The 16847-nt window shown below is 36.3% G+C and overlaps 1 protein-coding gene across 4 annotated transcripts in view; it reads left to right on the top strand.

Annotated features, from left to right (window-relative positions):
• Positions 1-16847, top strand: part of AGFG1 (ArfGAP with FG repeats 1) — a 124932-nt gene that overhangs the window by 15730 nt on the left and 92355 nt on the right. For all 4 annotated transcript variants that reach the window (XM_074191223.1, XM_074191226.1, XM_074191225.1 and 1 more), the window contains exon 2: positions 6061-6154. In XM_074191223.1, coding sequence (XP_074047324.1) covers positions 6061-6154 — 94 coding nt within the window. The remainder of the gene's footprint in view (positions 1-6060; positions 6155-16847) is intronic.

Below are 16847 nucleotides of genomic sequence, written 5' to 3'. Positions count from 1 at the left end.
GGACTAACCTAGCTATACTCCAGAGGTTAGTGACAAGATGATTTTATTTTTTTAGTTACAAGGATGAAAGAAAGTGCTTTATTAAGGTATGGGGGTTTTGATATATTTATATTGGTAGAAGGGGGATTTCTTATGAGGATGAAATTATGGATACCTGAATTAAGTAGAGAATTATTTATAGTTTTTTTCCTCTTACATTTTAAAAAAGATTAATCTACACAGGCAACTTCTGCCTTATAAACCCATATACTCCTGGCTTGTTAGGAATTGGCTACCTCTCATTTTCAACATCTCCTAGGGAGAGGAGAAAGAGAATGATTGATTGTTATGGGGGGGAAAAACAACTTAAGAGACTGAATTCTAAGTTGAAGAAATAAAAAAAGCGGGGCAAGTATATGGATTCTAACCTTGGGGTAGCCAGGTAAGGCTAGCTCTTGCTTATGTAATGGTACTCTCCCCCCCCCCCCCCTTTGTGTATTTCAGAATTTTTTCTCACTCTATTTCCCTGCCAGAAATTTTATCAAGAAGAGGTGTTTTTTTTTGGACTAACATGAAATCTTTAAAAAAAAGACTTAAGACATTAGCACTGTGAATTTGTTCAATTAGATTATTTTCCCTTTATGTTTTAGTTTGTTTACTTGCAGCAAGGGATGAGAATTGGGGGAGAAACAGGTTTATTTTGGAGTGTGGAGAACTTTGAGTTATTGGACATGTCTAGGTGGATAGGAATGTTGAGGACAGTGTTTGGCAACTGAGAACTCAGGATGGCAACTGAGAACTCAGATAGGAGTAGAAATAGTTAGGAAACAGACAAACTTGCCCATTCTGCACCTTAGAAAGCAAAAGACATTCTCTTATTCTTCATTCTTTAATTTCCATGCTCCTGTTCTCAGGATTCAGGTTAGTATGATTATTATTAATTAGCATAGGTTTAGCTATTATGACTTGTGTATATTAATATTATTTTTATGGGATAATTCATTCTTAGTTCCAAACAAATGAACTTTCCCAATTCAAGTAGTTTGTACTTTATGAAATACATGTGCTGCATTATAAAGTTTATTTTATTGGTTTTCTGTATGGAAATGTCTTGACAATTAAAAACTAAGTCACTGATTCCATTATATTGTTACATAAGACACTTATATGCAATGGTGTGCTGGCAAATGTTTAACAATCTCTGGAAAAATATGTAGGAAGCACGTTGGGTTTAAACTACTTGAATATAACGCTTTTCCCCCCATTGATTTAAATATAGACAATTAACAACAACAGATTGAGCCTTGATTTATAGCATATGCTGATTTTTTTTTTGCTACAAGGTAGTGGGGTTAAGTGACTTGTCCAAGGTCATACAACTAGTCAAGTGTCTGAGGCTGCATTTGAACTCAGATCATCCTGACTCTAGGGCCGATGCCCTATCCACTGTGCCATGTAGCTGCCCCATATTTGCTGATTTCTAATATATAAATGTGCTCAATGAAAAATTTAACAGTTGACTTATTTCAAGCACATTCCAGCATTCCTGTTTGTATGATATTATAAAAACTTTCCTTCATAAAAAATAGAAATCTTTTAAACCTTAACATCTACACTTTGGGGCACCTACAAAATGTGAATAACTAATGGATGATTTTTTTCTTCCTGAATTATATGAGAGATTGCAGGAGAAGGATTTGATTTTCTGTTATTAGTGCCAGATCCCTAATGTTAATATCTATTCCCTTACTCCCCCTCCCCACCCCCCCCTCCCAGAGTTGTACAGAGTATGTGAAGGATTGAGAGTAGAAATATGGGGCTATGAGAGTTCTGACAACTTTATGGTGTCACTAAGTTTACTGCTTTTTTTGGGGGGGGTGAGGAATAGGAGATCTAAAGGATGGGAGGGGCGGTGTCTGCTGGCCATATTTATGGCTATGAGGTAATATAATTGGTGATCAGTATGGTATGATAGTAAGAGCATGAAAATTTTGATGCCTTGAAACTTATTGGTGGAAGTTTGGGTATTTGAAACTTTTGTATAAATATTATAACATTTTCTGCCCTCTTAAACTGATGCTAAGAGGCCAAAATACCTAGGCTTATTTTTTGTTCTTTATCTTTTTATAAGCTGTGAGATTTCATCAAGTTTGACTACTTCTAAATGAATTTTAGTATAATCTAAGATTGTTACCTTAGCTGACTTTTGAATCTTTTCTAAAATCTTAATCATTAAGCTTAGGTCATTCTTTTTTTTAAGGTTTTTTTTTTTCCGAGGCAAATGGGGTTAAAGTGGCTTGCCCAAGGCCACACAGCTAGGTAATTATCAAGTGTCTGAGACCGGATTTGAATCCAGGTACTCCTGACCCCAAGGCCCGTGCTTTATCCACTACACCACCTAGCTGCCCCAACTTAGGTCATTCTTAAAGTTATCCTTAAAGTATTATTTACTACTAAAGTATTATTTTGATCACAATGTTTTTCTGTTTTCTGAATTCTCTAAGTTGTTGGTTAGTATAATTAAATCTGCCTACCCCCACCCCCCCTTCCCCACCCAAGTTCCCTTGCAGCTGACTTAGAACTGCTACCGACCAGGGGAATCCAACTGTTCTAAGTGTCAGATGGAGCTCTAGGGAACATACTCACAGCAAAGCAGTACAATCCAGTGAGTAGCACACTGACATTGTCCTAGTGTTGAAGCCACTGCCAGTCAAGTCTGAGAAGGTCTGAGAGGAAAGCTGAGTTGACATAAAGTTCACTGATGTGTTGTTCAAATGTTTGCCAAAAGACCGTTTTATGGAGAAATCACACAAAGCAAGTGCTCACAGGGATTAGAAGTGATCCAGGGAATTCCTGAGGGTCTTTCTTAAAAACTCTGGAACTGATTGTGCAGCATGGGAGACACTGGCACAGGACCATCCTCATGGAGTGCCCTCATCAGAGGGTGCTGCTCTCTATGAGCAAGACAGAATGGAAGCATCTGAAAGGAAATCTGAGATGAACACTCGAAGTGTTCATGTGGACTGACCTGTAATAGAGCATTCTGAGTTCATTTTATTCTGATCAACCATAGTGTAGCTCATCCCTAACATAGTGATGTCATTTTGGTCTTCTCTGATAAGGAAGGACAAGAACCAACCAGTCCATTGAGAGGCAGGTTAGGATTTATTGCATTTTGTTGCCAAATATCACATGCTGGTGCTTGCCTGGCATTTGTGGATGAGCTGTGGTGCAGCAGTCAGACTATCTCCAGTTGTCCTGTCAACTGTCAATCAGACAGTGGGGTGAAACAATTTTCCGTTAAAGGCAAGTAAGAAAGATGCCTTGCATAGCATGCCCCTTGTGCAACTCACAATTTTAATCACTTGATTGGTTGGTGTGGTCTTCTTCCACACCAAGTGACTAGTAGTTACAATTAAATCGGCCTGCAAATTTTATATTCCTATTTGATAATAGGGCATGTTCTATATAAATCATAACATTTTTGAGCTAGAAAGGGCCCTTAGAGATAATTTTAATTCATGACTCATATTTTGCACATATTTTCTCTGAATTGGGAAAATCTTTATTTCTGTAAATACCTCTAAACCTTATTACTAAATGGATCAGTTTTGTTAGTTGGGAAATGAGATATTTGTATTACCAAGCTCAAGCCAGGCTCTTTCTAACAGGATCTTTTAGAAAGCACAAAAAATTTTCGGTTACATAAATTAACTCTGTGACTTTACTGGAATTACTCCACTTATTTTTACCTTATTTTTATCCTATAATGGGATATTTTACCAATGCATACACTTTCTGTGGTGACACAGGTGAGAGAATATATGTGAAAGTTTTTAGAAGCAACTCTGCCTCTAAATTTGCCCAAGTTCCTTTTGAAGTGGAGAGGTTGTATTAGATAAAGTGGGAAGGGATTTTAGAGGTAAACAATTTGTTAATTTGTTAATCAATTATAAGAACTTTTTTTCCCTTCAGGCATTTGTGGTAAGTTGCCAGTCACTAGCAGACCTCCAAATTGCCCTCTCTTCCAGTGTGGCCCATTATTTTCAAATGATTTGAGTTTTAGGGAATCCTTTTGGACTCTTTCTAAGGATCTCCTCATCTTCTTTTTCCATAAACTAGGAAATAAAAACAACATTTTCTTTTCTTTATGAGTTGCTAATCAGCCACATTAAAGATTGCTTGGGCAAAGAACTGGGAAAGTTTCAAAGATCAAAGAACAGTAGCAAGCAGTCTTGGAATCAGAGAGAGACGGACAGAATTGTAGGTCTGCCATTCACTCTTGGTGTGTTTCCTGTACTAGACAGTCTTTGAGCATTGTCTTGTGGTCCTTCCCTTTCATAAACTACGTTGGGGGCTGGGCAACTTTAGGCATGCCATATTAGAGTTTGAGTTGCTTTCCATTTCATATCTTGGTGGGGTTAGCTGTGCTTTCCGTGTGAGATGCCCATATTCATTTGTGCAGACCTGCTTTGGGTCACCTTCACTATTTTGGATTCATCAGTAGGCTGACTATTAATGCATACCTACCTGAATGTGAAGAATTTACACCAGAGCCTGAGATTAGTCCAGGATGTAATTTTGAAGTTATTTCAGAGGGCAATTTTGCATAGATATTTCAGTGTTCTTTTTAACACTGAAATATAGTTATTAGGGGGTTAATATAGATTCCTTTAATAGTTTTGGATGAGATTTTCATAAATTGTTGATAGTGTTACTAGGTAGTTTAGTTTTTGGTGTGCAGTATATGCTTGATTATGAGATGAAATAACTTTGAAGATTAGCTTTTATAATAAATATTCTTATTTAAGATTTTCTGGCTATTTGGACATTTTAATAGATTTTATGGGTTTTTTTTGTTAATTTTTAATGAATATTTGTTATAACAGTCATAACCACACGCCTAACATCATATATGAAACTTTAGAAAGATATCAACAAACTGAAAGTAACTAATGCTACATATTACTTTTGGTATTATCATATTATTATTTTTATTTTAAAAGGAAAACTCTTTAAAAAGCAGTGAAGTGTAATATTTGTAGTGTAGTATAGTGAACTGGACCTGGAATTTGGAATATTCAAGTTCAAATCCAGGCTCAGATATTTACTAACTATATGACCCTAGGCAAGTCTCTTAGCCTCTGCCTCAATTCTCTCAACTATAAAATGTAGATAATAATAGCCCCTACCTCCCAGGATTGTTGTAAGGATCAATTGAGATAATTGTAAAGTGCTGGCACTTAGTAAACTCTACATAAATATCAGCTATTTATCATCATCATCATTATTTGTTATTAAAACACAATTAGTGCTAGTATTTTGGGGCTTTTTTTATTTTTCATTTGTCTTTTTATTTGGTATTACATTTTAAAATTGATAAAATTAAATCATTTGCTAAACTTAATATATTTTTCTATTGTATTTTCAAATTAATATTTAGTTTAAACTTATTTAAAATAAACAATTCATTTCTTCCCACTCCTATCATTGGAGCATTTTTTTTTTTAGATTTTTACAAGGCAAATGGGGTTAAGTGGCTTGCCCCAGGTCACACAGCTAGGTAATTATTAAGTGTCTGAGGTTGGAATTGAACTCAGGTACTCCTGACTCTCCAGGGCCAGTGCTCTATCCACTGTGCCACCTAGCTGCACCCAACCACTCCCATGATTGGAAAAGAAAAACAAAACCCTTTTAACAAATATAATTCAGTAAAAAACTTTTGCATCAACCATGTCCAAAATTGTATGTCTCATTCTGCACCATTGCCTACATCATCTGTACCTACACCATCTACATCAGAGTTCTTCACTTCTCTGTCAGATAGTAAGCAACATGAATAGGCTGATACTACAAAGAGATAAAAGAAAGAAAAAAGGTCCTTTAGAGTACTAGTATAGTGAATAAAGTTTGTATATTACCAGTATTTTGAATAGTTTCTATACATTTCTATATTCTATAATCTGAAACTCATTCAAATTGATGATACTTGTTCCAAAACTTGACTTATGTAGTTTGTTGCCCATAGTAGGCAATGTATGTTTTTTAAAAAATAAAATGTTTAAACATTTTATCTTTTAGGCGAGGTTTAAATCCACCACATAGGGTGAAGTCCATCTCTATGACGACATTCACACAACAGGAAATTGAATTTCTCCAAAAACATGGAAATGAGGTAAGTGCTTTTAAAGTTGTTAGTTGTTTTGTTTGCAACTGATACTTGGTTTATCATGAGTTATTTTTTGTAATGATTTTAAAATTTATTAAAAGTACATAAAGTGTAATTCAGGACATTTAAGATCTTATATATGAATATTATACCTAAAAGATTGATAAGTATAAAACTGTACATATCCTTTGATCCAATAGTACACAATTAGGTCAGCATCCTAAAGAGATCATAAAAAAAGGGAAAAGCCCATCCATTCAAACATATTTATGGTAACTTTTTTGTTGGCAAAGAATTGAAAATTGAGGGTATGCCCAACTAATTGGTAAATGACCGAACAGTTTGTGGTATATAAAATTTCTATAAGAAAATGATGAGCAGGTGGAGTTCTGAAAAATCTGGAAAGACTTGAATGAGCTGATGCTGAGTGAAATGAGCAGAACCAGGAGAACATTGTACATGGTAATAGCAACATTATGTGATGATCAACTATGTTAGACTTAACTCTTTTCAGAAATACAGTGATCAAAGACAATTCCAAAAAATGGAAAATTCAGTTCACATCCAGAAAAAGAACTATGATGTGAATATAGACCAAATTTGTTTGCTGTTTTACTTTTATACTTTCTTGTTTTCCTCTTCTTTTTTTCTTTTGTTTTTTGATTTTTCTTTCACAATATTAGTGTGAAAATGTTTAACATGAGTGTATATGTATATGTATAACCTCTATCAGATTATTTGTTTTTATGGAAGGAGGAAAAGGAGACAGGGAGAATGATTTCAACTCAAAACTTACAAAAATGAATGTTGAAAACTTATCTTTTGTTGTAATGTGAAAACAATAAATACTATTAAGTGCAAAAAAAATAAAATAAGGTCCCTTCCAGCTCTATATCTGTGAACCTAGAGATCACATATCTATCACGTATGTATTCTTCTTATGTGGTATTATCCCCATTCTTTCTAATGTGTCATACTACCTCCCTTTCTAGCTATGTGATCTTGAGTAGGTCAACTAAAACTCCTGAGTCTCTTCCTCTTTTCAAAATGAGATTATTTAAAGCATCTAATTCACAGAATGATTATAGGCTAGTATGTAAAATACAGAAATAATAAAAAATAATATATATATATACATATATATAAATATAATACATGTACATAATAGATATAAATAGTATATAAAGCATAGGTATATAGTTTCCTTGCATAGACAGGCACTACAGAATTGATAACTTGAATTTTGGTGTTGGAGAAGACTTGAGTTCCTTAGACAAAGATCAAATCAGTCAATACTGATATAGATTATTCACTGGAAGCCAAAAACTGAGTTGGAAGCTTCAATACTTTGGCCACATAAGGAGAAGATGGAACTTACTGGAAAAGACTCTGCTGTTGAGAAAAATTGAAGACACAGGAGAAGGGGATGGTAGAGGATGAAATGGATAGATAGTGTTATGGAAATAATGAACATGAACTTGGGACAGACTTTGGGAGAGGATAGAGAGACTGGCATGCTAGCGTCCATGGAGACATGAAGAGTTGGACACAACTGAACAATTAAATAGAAACAAAATAGTTTATACTACATCAAGGATTTATTTTTTATTTTTTGCAAGGCAATGGGGTTAAGTGGCTTGCCCAAGGCCACACAGCTAGGTAATTATTAAGTGTCTAAGGCTGGATTTGAACTCAAGTACTCCTGATCCAGGGTCGGTGCTCTATCCACTGCACCACCTAGCAGCCCCCAACAAAATAGTTTATGAACACCTTAAAGGACTATATAATTGTCAACTGTTGGTATTATCAATTCATTCAATTATTTATTGTTCAATTTAGGCATTATTTGATAGATTATTATTATTAAATAAAGAGATGTATCTGTTGCATTTAATAGATTATTATTAAACAAACAAAAAGGGTATTGCCTTTTGGGTGTAATTCCAGATTATTTTCCAGAATGGTCAGATGAGTTTACAACTCCACCAACGATGCATCAGTGTCCCAGTTTTCCCACATCCCCTCCAACACTGATCTCCTTTTTGGTCTTATTGATCAGTTTGAGAGGTGTGAGGTGGTACCTCAGAGTTGTTTTAATTTGCCTTTTTCTAATCAGTAATGATGATTTGGAACATGTTTTTAATTGCTTCATCTGAGAATTGCCTTTTCATATCTTTTGACCATTTATCAATTGGGCAATGACTGACTTGTATTATAAATTTGACACAGTTCTGTTTTACAAATGAGTCCTTTATCAGAAACAAAGCTCTTAATGGGCGTAGCTTGCCACCCGCTCAGGTCTTACTAGCTCTTTAGCATTGTGTTCCTTTATGGCTCTGTGTTATAAGAGGAGCCTTAATGAGTTGGTGTAGGAAAGAGAAACTTAGACACAAGGGAAAGGTTTGAAGGTTGTCATGGAAGATGGAATAGACTTGATGTGCTTAGTGCCAGAGACCCCATTGAGGGTCATTCTGTGTGCTGAGTGCAGGGCAGAGAATTATTACAAGAAATAGGGTCCCTGCCCTCAGGGAGTGGACCATCTAAAGGCAGAGCTGCAGACCCAGGAGGAGGCCACGGGGGAGGAAAAGTGATGATCTCATTGTCTGACTTGGTCAGATCATAACTATAATGTTATGTTCAATTCTAAGTACAACATTTTCTCCCCACTTATTTTATTTTTCAATTACATACAAAGGGAGTTTTCGACATTCATCCATCCTCAAGGTTGTGAGTTGCTCATTTTTCTACCAACCTCCCTTCCCTTACCCCCTCTCCATGGCAGCAAACAATCTGGTAAAAGTTATACATGTACAATTGTTTTTAACATATTTCCATATTAGTCAAATTGTGAAAGAGGAATTTGAACTAAGGGGGAAAAAAGCCATGAGAAAGAATGGAAAAAACATAAAAGAAATTTTTAAAAATTGAGCATGGTATATGTTTTGTTCTGCCTGAAGACTCCCCAGATTTTTGGATGATATCACAGGTCTCTCAGGATTGCCCTGATCCCTCAACTGCTGAGAGGAGCTCCATCCATCATGGTTAATCATTTCAAATTGTTGTTGTTTGTTCTCTTGATTTCCTCTCATCTCTCATCATCAGTTCATGCAAGTCTTCCTATACTAAGCACAATGTTTTATGAAAAATACTTAGAACTAGAGAGAGCAGGATGGTGAGGAAGGGGTGACCAGACTTTTACCATAATAACATTTAGCCTGGAGAATAGAAGACTTGGGCATGAGATACCCTATCAGTAGTTCTATATGTGGAAATAGACCTGTATTCATTTAAGAAATTTTTATTAACTTATTATGTACTTAGATAAGTGCTGGGTGAATTAAAAAAACCTAAAAGACAGTTCCTGCTCTTCAAGGAGGGCTCACAGTCTAAAAACAATCCTAACTCATAGGATCTATAGCACATCATTTGCCTCTAAAATTTCCTCATCAATAAAATATGACTGATATTATACTGTTTCTTTTGTGAGTAAAGATTTGCAAAATTTAATTATTATATAAATATATCTTATTGTTAGGGGCATTGGTTATAGAATCTTGGGACTGTATTACTACTCATAAGACCTTTCCTTAAACTCTCTTTGCCTCAGTTTCTTCATCTGGATTAGATGAATTCTAAGATCTTTTCCATTTGTAAATTTTTGACAGTGGAAAATGGTTTAGATTTATTTCCCTCAAACATCCTTGATTCTTCCCTAATGCCCCCCAATCCCAAAATTTCCCTTCATATCTCCCAACTAGGAAGTGGGAAATTTTAGAGAGTCAGATTTAGGCTAGATGGAAAAAAAAGGAAAAAAAGATGAGGAGGTGGCAACATGCTTCACTAAAAGTCTCCTAATAAATGCTACAGTAATTCAAATTATTGTTGATGTTGGAAGAGATCAGGTCATAGTTGGAGGAGATAGTCTATGATGTCCTTTCACTGTCACATCCTTTGAAAATTATTGTAGAATCAGCTTAAAGGATGGAGATAGGGAGACAAGAGACAAAAAGACCTGCCAGAATGATGATGATGATGATGATGATGATGATGATGCTGCTGCTGATGTTTGTCCCTCTTTCTTGAAGAAGACTTCAGGGTAGTTTTACTATGACAAGCAAATGAATTGTGATATCCTGAAGACAGAATCTGCAGGAGAGAGAGAGAAAACCTTGAAAGGGGCATTTGTATGATGGTATTGCTGGTCAATGGATATATATATATCCATTGACCAGCTATATACATACATATATATATATATACACATATATGTGTGTGTGTGTGTGTGTGTGTGTGTGTGTGTGTATGTCGAGCATAGTCAGTCTTAAGTAGGAACCATATATGTATTTGAGATACAGCAAGGTACAGTAGAAAATGTGCTGGACTGGGACAGATGAGAGATGCTTGGAGGTTCTATATAAAATCCTGCCTTGCTCTACACCACTAAGTTTGTATCCCAAAGAGGTCAAAGAAAAAGAAATTGTGTAAAAATATTTTATATCAGCTCTTTTTTGTGGTGGCAAATCTCAGAGATGCCCAACATTTGGAAAATAGCTAAACAAGTTGTGGCATGTGATTGGAATATTTTCTTATTGATGATAAAGAAGAGCAGGATGGTTTCAGAAAATTTAGGGAAGACTTAATAAACAATGCGAAGTGACCTGAGGAGAACCAGGAGAACACTGCACATAGTAACAGTAATGTCATAATGATGATCAACTGTGGAACACTCATGACAATGATAGAAACAACTCCAAAGACATCATGATGAAGAACTCTAGCACCTCCTGAGAGAGAAGTGATGAACTTTTGAGTGCAAACTGAAGCATACTTTTGTTACTTTCTCTGTTTTTGTTAGTTTAGGGTGTATTTTCTTTTGCAGCATAGCTAAAATGGAAATCATCGATATCATATTGCTTTGCCTTCTCTAGAGGTGGAAGATGAAAGATATGAGAGAGGGAGTGAATTTATAACTGTTTATTAGTGTCTATATAAAAATTTTTTTGAAACAAAGACAAATCCTGAGAATCTACTGTGTATATGTGAACTTCTAAATGACTTGAGAAACAAGGAAGACAAGTGTGGCAGCATTGCAGTCCAGCTAAAGGAGAGCTACGGCTTGGAGAGCTAAGCTTATATAAGACTTTACTCAAACAGAGGATTTCTAACCTATGAAAGATAGAGAATCACTGACCATCATACTTAAACATTGGGGTGGCTCTGTATGTGTCTTTTATAGGAACCTGTGTCAAACTATAGAACTCAGAGATCCCAGAGTTCAAATCTCTTTTTTCTTTTTTTAAAGCAAATAAAGGCAATAAAGAACACATTAATTAACTAGTTATGTGGTGGAAAAGCCCAGATTGAAGCCCAGATCTGTCCTCTTCATTCAGATAACTACAATCCTAGCTCAGACTCTCATGGCATCTCTTGATGGCTGGAATTGCCTCCTTATCAGTCATCCCCCCATAGTCTTAAAGCACAGTCCTGCCCTCCAACTTCCCTTATTCAAGAAGCTGATAAAAGGAATCTTAATTCCTCTTCTAATCTTAGCCCTCCAAGCCAATGATCTCCTTTAGCTGGTCTGCCTTGTCATCATCCTGGTCTCTTTGAGGGCCCCCATAAACATGTTCCAGGTCTCACCTTGGGAGTTCTTCAGCCTCACAGAGACTCCAGCTGCTTCCAGAGCATCCATGACCACTGAGCATCCTGCTTTCCCAAGGGACTGTTTTATTTTTGTTTTTTTTTTTTTTATCCCCAGTGCTTTAGCATAGGGTCTACTATTTAACAGAAACAGAAGAAATAGAAACAGAAAAGATAGCAGAGGTCCAGGTCTCCCCTGATCTCAAAAAAATAACAAATCAGAGTAATAAGCAGATAAATTATATATTGATGAAGAAAGATATTCTGTAGTAACAACTCTAGGTGTTTGCTTAGCAATGAGGAATAAAAACCTCCCTTGGCAGTACTTTCCTGGGTTCGCTCCATCACCCTAGGGACGGCCTTTAACCTCTCTGAATCTCAGTTTCCTTGGGGGCTTAATAGAACCTATCTCATAGGAGTATTATAGGGATAAAATCAGATTCTATATTTACAATACTTCGCAAAACTGCCTATGGAAATGTGAGGTATTATGTTCTATTCTTTTCTCATAACCACAATTAAGATAGTCTTTGTTTAATTATAAGGGATTGTATGTGTGACAAGTTTAATAAACTAAGGTTATCATCAGGTTCTACAAATAGTATAATTTTCTTTTAGTTTACACAGTTTTTAAACAGAATTAAAAGGTAGGAAAGGAAGGAAAAATAAAAATCAGTTTTAGCACAATCTGCAAAATGTACCATCCTACGCCTTGAACACATATAGCAGTCCCAGCAGGCATTCAAAGCACAAGTCAAAAGCTCATTGTTTCTTTCTTCTTAGAGTATGACCTGTCACACTTTGTGTTTACTGGCAATTATTTTTTGTTGTAGCAATATCCAAAATTTTATATTACTAATGTACTGTAATTATATTATAAAGGAGTCAGGATAGCACAGTGAACAGATTGGAATCAAGAGTTGTCAGAATCAAGTTCTGACACTCTTCTCTGTGATTATGAGACAATTCAGTTAAACCCCAAGGTGACCCTAAGCAATTTTTTAAGAGTTAAGCATCAAGGAAATCGGTAGCCTTCTTTCCCCAATGAAATCTCAGATCCAGACAATAGGACTATTTAGAAGATAATAATTGGGGGGGGGACGTCAATAAATCTTGTTATATTTTAGTTAGTTTTTGAAATAGATTACCATAATATCAATCTTTCATGTATATATTCAAATTCTTTATTATTTTTATTATCTTTAACATTTGATATTAATCAAAACATGCCTCTTCAACATTCCTAACTTTCTTCTTCAGCTCACTCTGACCAGTCAACAATTATTATGTTCCTACTATGCTATACTCTGGAGATACAAATGCAAAGAATGATATAGTTTCCCAGACATCTGTTTGGAGAAGATAAGTAATGCATATAAAAACATGCAGAATAAATGTAAAGAAAAATTTTAAATGAGGCAGTCATATATGTTAATATATAACAGGGGTTTTTAACTTAGAGTCCATGTGAATTTGTTTTTAAAAATTTTTTAAACTATTTTTCTATATAATTGTCTTCCTATAATTTTGTATTTTAATACATTTGAAAACATTTTGCTGAGTAATCTATAGACTCCATTGGCCTTCAAGAGAGGTCTGTGACACACAAAAGGTGGAGTCCCTCATAGATATTAGACAAATCGAGAGCCTTTTCTTAGAAGAGAGGGAATTGTGAGGTGATTGATGGAGTAGATCCTAGGAATGAGGGGACACCAGGTAACTGCAATGACTGAGATGAAGTGACATGAGAAAAATAGCAAGAAGTCTCATTTGGATGGATCATGAAATGCAGGAAGGGAAGTAATGTATCGTGATAGAGGAAAGTGGATTGGAGCCAGATTTCAAAAGTCAGTGGAAATTGATCCCATGAACAAGAGGGAGTCTCTAGTATTGATTTTATTAACATGTTTAGTCTATTAATTGCAGGAGTGCTTTTTTGATATTCTGGTATGTTTAAAAGAATAAAAAACTCTGCAAAACTAAAAATATTAAAAATGGTCATGGGGAGAGAGTATTTTTATTCATAAGGTTCATAGCAGAAACCTTTTAATTAGGTATTCATTTTGATGATGTGGGTCAGAGTTGAATTCAAGAGGAAAAAAAAATCTCGATGACTGAGAAATGAGTGTGTCTAGTGAATCAGATATTGATTGAATTTCTAGAGTATCACAAAGATGTCATGACTTCCATTGTTCTTTTTTGGATGTTCCAGAAGGTATCTGAATTCTTCTTGAGTTGAGCCACCTCATCCTTCAGCTTCTGTTTGAGAATGTGGTTAGTTTCTGGGCATTCAAAGTGTAGGGCAGATTTTAGAGGACTTTAATCTCAGTACCCTATAATCACCTTGGTCTCAGTTAAGATCATAACTTAATCTATAACCTAATTAGTATGTCCCTTAAGTTTGACTACTTCACAGACACTTAGTATCAGTTTATCTTCCTTTTGGTTCTCAGTCATTGCCAGTTCCCGTTTCTGAATTCATCTCCTTGAGGGGAAATACCTCCCCAATCTCTCTATCTCACACATCTCAAAACATTCTCATGTTTCCCTAGGACCCAGCCTTGGTAATGTTTGAGTAAATGAAATACAGTAGAATTGAATTCATTTCCAATCACGCTCTGCTTTGGCAGGCTGCTTGGTTTCAAAGTGACAGAGATTGGGATATCCACTGGCTTGAAAAGCTATGACAGTAGGACTATCTGGTCTTTTCTTCCAGTATGGGTCATAATAAATTTGAAGATATTCACATTGCTGTGTACCAGGTTGAGATGATTTATTCTCTTTCTGTGAACTCCTATAGTGACTACCTCAATCTTAGATCTGGAAATAATATGGTAATCTTTCTTTTATCTGTTAAAATTTTAGAAGTTTGGAAAAATGTACTTGTCTTCAAGGATTTTCTCAACAGGGGCAAAGTTATCACAAAGACCCTTTGTAATATGTTAGCTATACTGATTTGTCCAGTACCCACAACAGTAATCTTATTTTTCTACAGTTCTTACAGGGCTGCTGCCTCCTTTTCTGTATCTGATGTAACTTTTTTTTTTTAGGTTTTTTGCAAGGCAAATGGGGTTAAGTGGCTTGCCCAGGCTACACAGCTAGGTAATTATTAGGTGTCTGCTGAGGCCGGATTTGAACCCAGGTACTCCGGACTCCAGGGCTAGTGCCACCTAGCCGCCCCGTGTAACCTTTTCTTTAAGAGTAGCAGTGTTCTGCTTGAAGAGGGGCCGAAATCGTCTGTGATAAAATTTTTTCGAAATAGAAGGTATCAGCTGTCTTTCTCTTTAGGAGAGCTACAAGAACCACTGTCCTTTTGAGTAGAGATGAGACACAATTAGAATCTGTACTTTTGGGAAAATCATGGTTTTAGCTGTGTTGCAGAATTGAAATTGAGTCAGATCCCTTCTATGTACTATGTACTGTGTGAAGTGCTGGGTACAAAGTCAAAAAAGGGCTCCTGCTCTGAAGGAGTTGGCCTTCTTATTGGGTAGGCAATGTGTAAACAACTGTGTACAGGATACAAAATCTCAAGCTGGGGGTGGGGCAGGGTTAAGGAAGGCTTCTTGTGAAAAGGCGAGATTTTAGCTGAGTTTGGAAAGAAGCCAGGAAGTGAGGATGAGAAGGAAGAGCATTCCAGACCTGGGAACAGCCAGGGAGAATGCCCATAGCAAAGAAATCAGGATTACATGACGGCAGCATGTGTGGGAAGGGTCTTAAGTCAGGAAGGGTTTCAAAAACCACCAGTTTGGCTATTAGGGAGCCCCCGAATTTGCTGGGATAGAGTTGACTAGGTCAGATTTGCATTTTAGGAAGAAGGTTTTGGGAGATGGATTAGAGGGGTAAGCTTTTTAAAGTGCTATTTCAAAATCGGAATGCTATTTCAAAAGTTTAGGGAGGGGCGGCTAGGTGGCACAGTGGATAGAGCACTGGCCCTGGAGTCAGGAAGACCTGAGTTCAAATGTGGCAGTCATAGTTTTGGCAAGTAAAAGATCATTGGTAACTTGGACTGAACCTTTTCAGTTGATGATGTTGGCAGCCATTAAACAGAGGATCAAGACAATGAGAGGAAAGGAAGTGGATTCACTCCATAAAAAATGGAATTCTCAAGTTTAACCAAGCAGGGCAAGAAGGATTTGAGACTATAGATAGTGAGGATGCATAAGGCAAGTGAGAGTTTTTGTTTTGTTTGGTTTCTAAGTAAGAGGGAGACCCGCAAAGGACAGAGACTTGATGAAGGGAGAAAGAAACTGTTTGAGTAGTCTAGAATGATGTTTAGGAGGGCCTGGATAATAAAGGTGGAGGCTGTTAGGAGTTGAGAGCAGGAATTGGAGATAATGCTGTATTGACAGAGAAATGGCAGTTTATGGAATAAGAGGAAATGAGGAGATGAGAGATAGCTCTGAGAGTAGTCAAAAAGAGAATCTCTTAGGAGGAAGTAGTTTTCAACAGTTTGATACTGGAGAGCCAGGAAAGGTTTTCTGGCCATTAGATTTGGCAAATAAGAAATTTGGCACCAATTTGGTAGTCCCACCCTCTAAACTATTTAGTGTTTTCCCTCTGAGATTACAATTTTATGTATCTTATATAAAATTTTTACAATAGAGATTGTTACTTCAAAGGTATAGTAAGAACAAAGAGTACTTCCCCCCAATATCTCATGGACACAATCTTCCCCATCCCAACTTCATTTTGAGGAGAGTTGACTCAAATATAGTTTAGCACATACATCAAATTGGTGTCCAACCTAGAGAGAGAAGAGATCCTTGCCTCAGCAACCAAAAGCCTGGGACTTGAAGGGTGGGCTGAGGGTACTTCTTGCTTCTTGATGCTGGGAAGCTTGCTCACTTGATCTCTTGACCTTTCAAAGCTCAGAAGATCAAAAGTTTCATTTGGACCAATATCCCTCCCTGGATGCAGAACCAACAAAACACCATCAGATCACTTGAAGAAACAGCACATTTGTTTTTCATGTTGTTTTCCCCATTAGAGTGGAGCTTCTTGAGGAGAAGGACTAGATTTTTTTTGTTTGCTTTGGTTTTTGACCTTTTGGTATCTAGCA

This window comes from Macrotis lagotis, chromosome 6 (genome assembly GCF_037893015.1).
Source record: "Macrotis lagotis isolate mMagLag1 chromosome 6, bilby.v1.9.chrom.fasta, whole genome shotgun sequence".
Taxonomy (NCBI): domain Eukaryota; kingdom Metazoa; phylum Chordata; class Mammalia; order Peramelemorphia; family Peramelidae; genus Macrotis; species Macrotis lagotis.
Note: the sequence above shows the minus strand (reverse complement) of the source record. Positions and strands in the feature narration are given on the sequence as shown.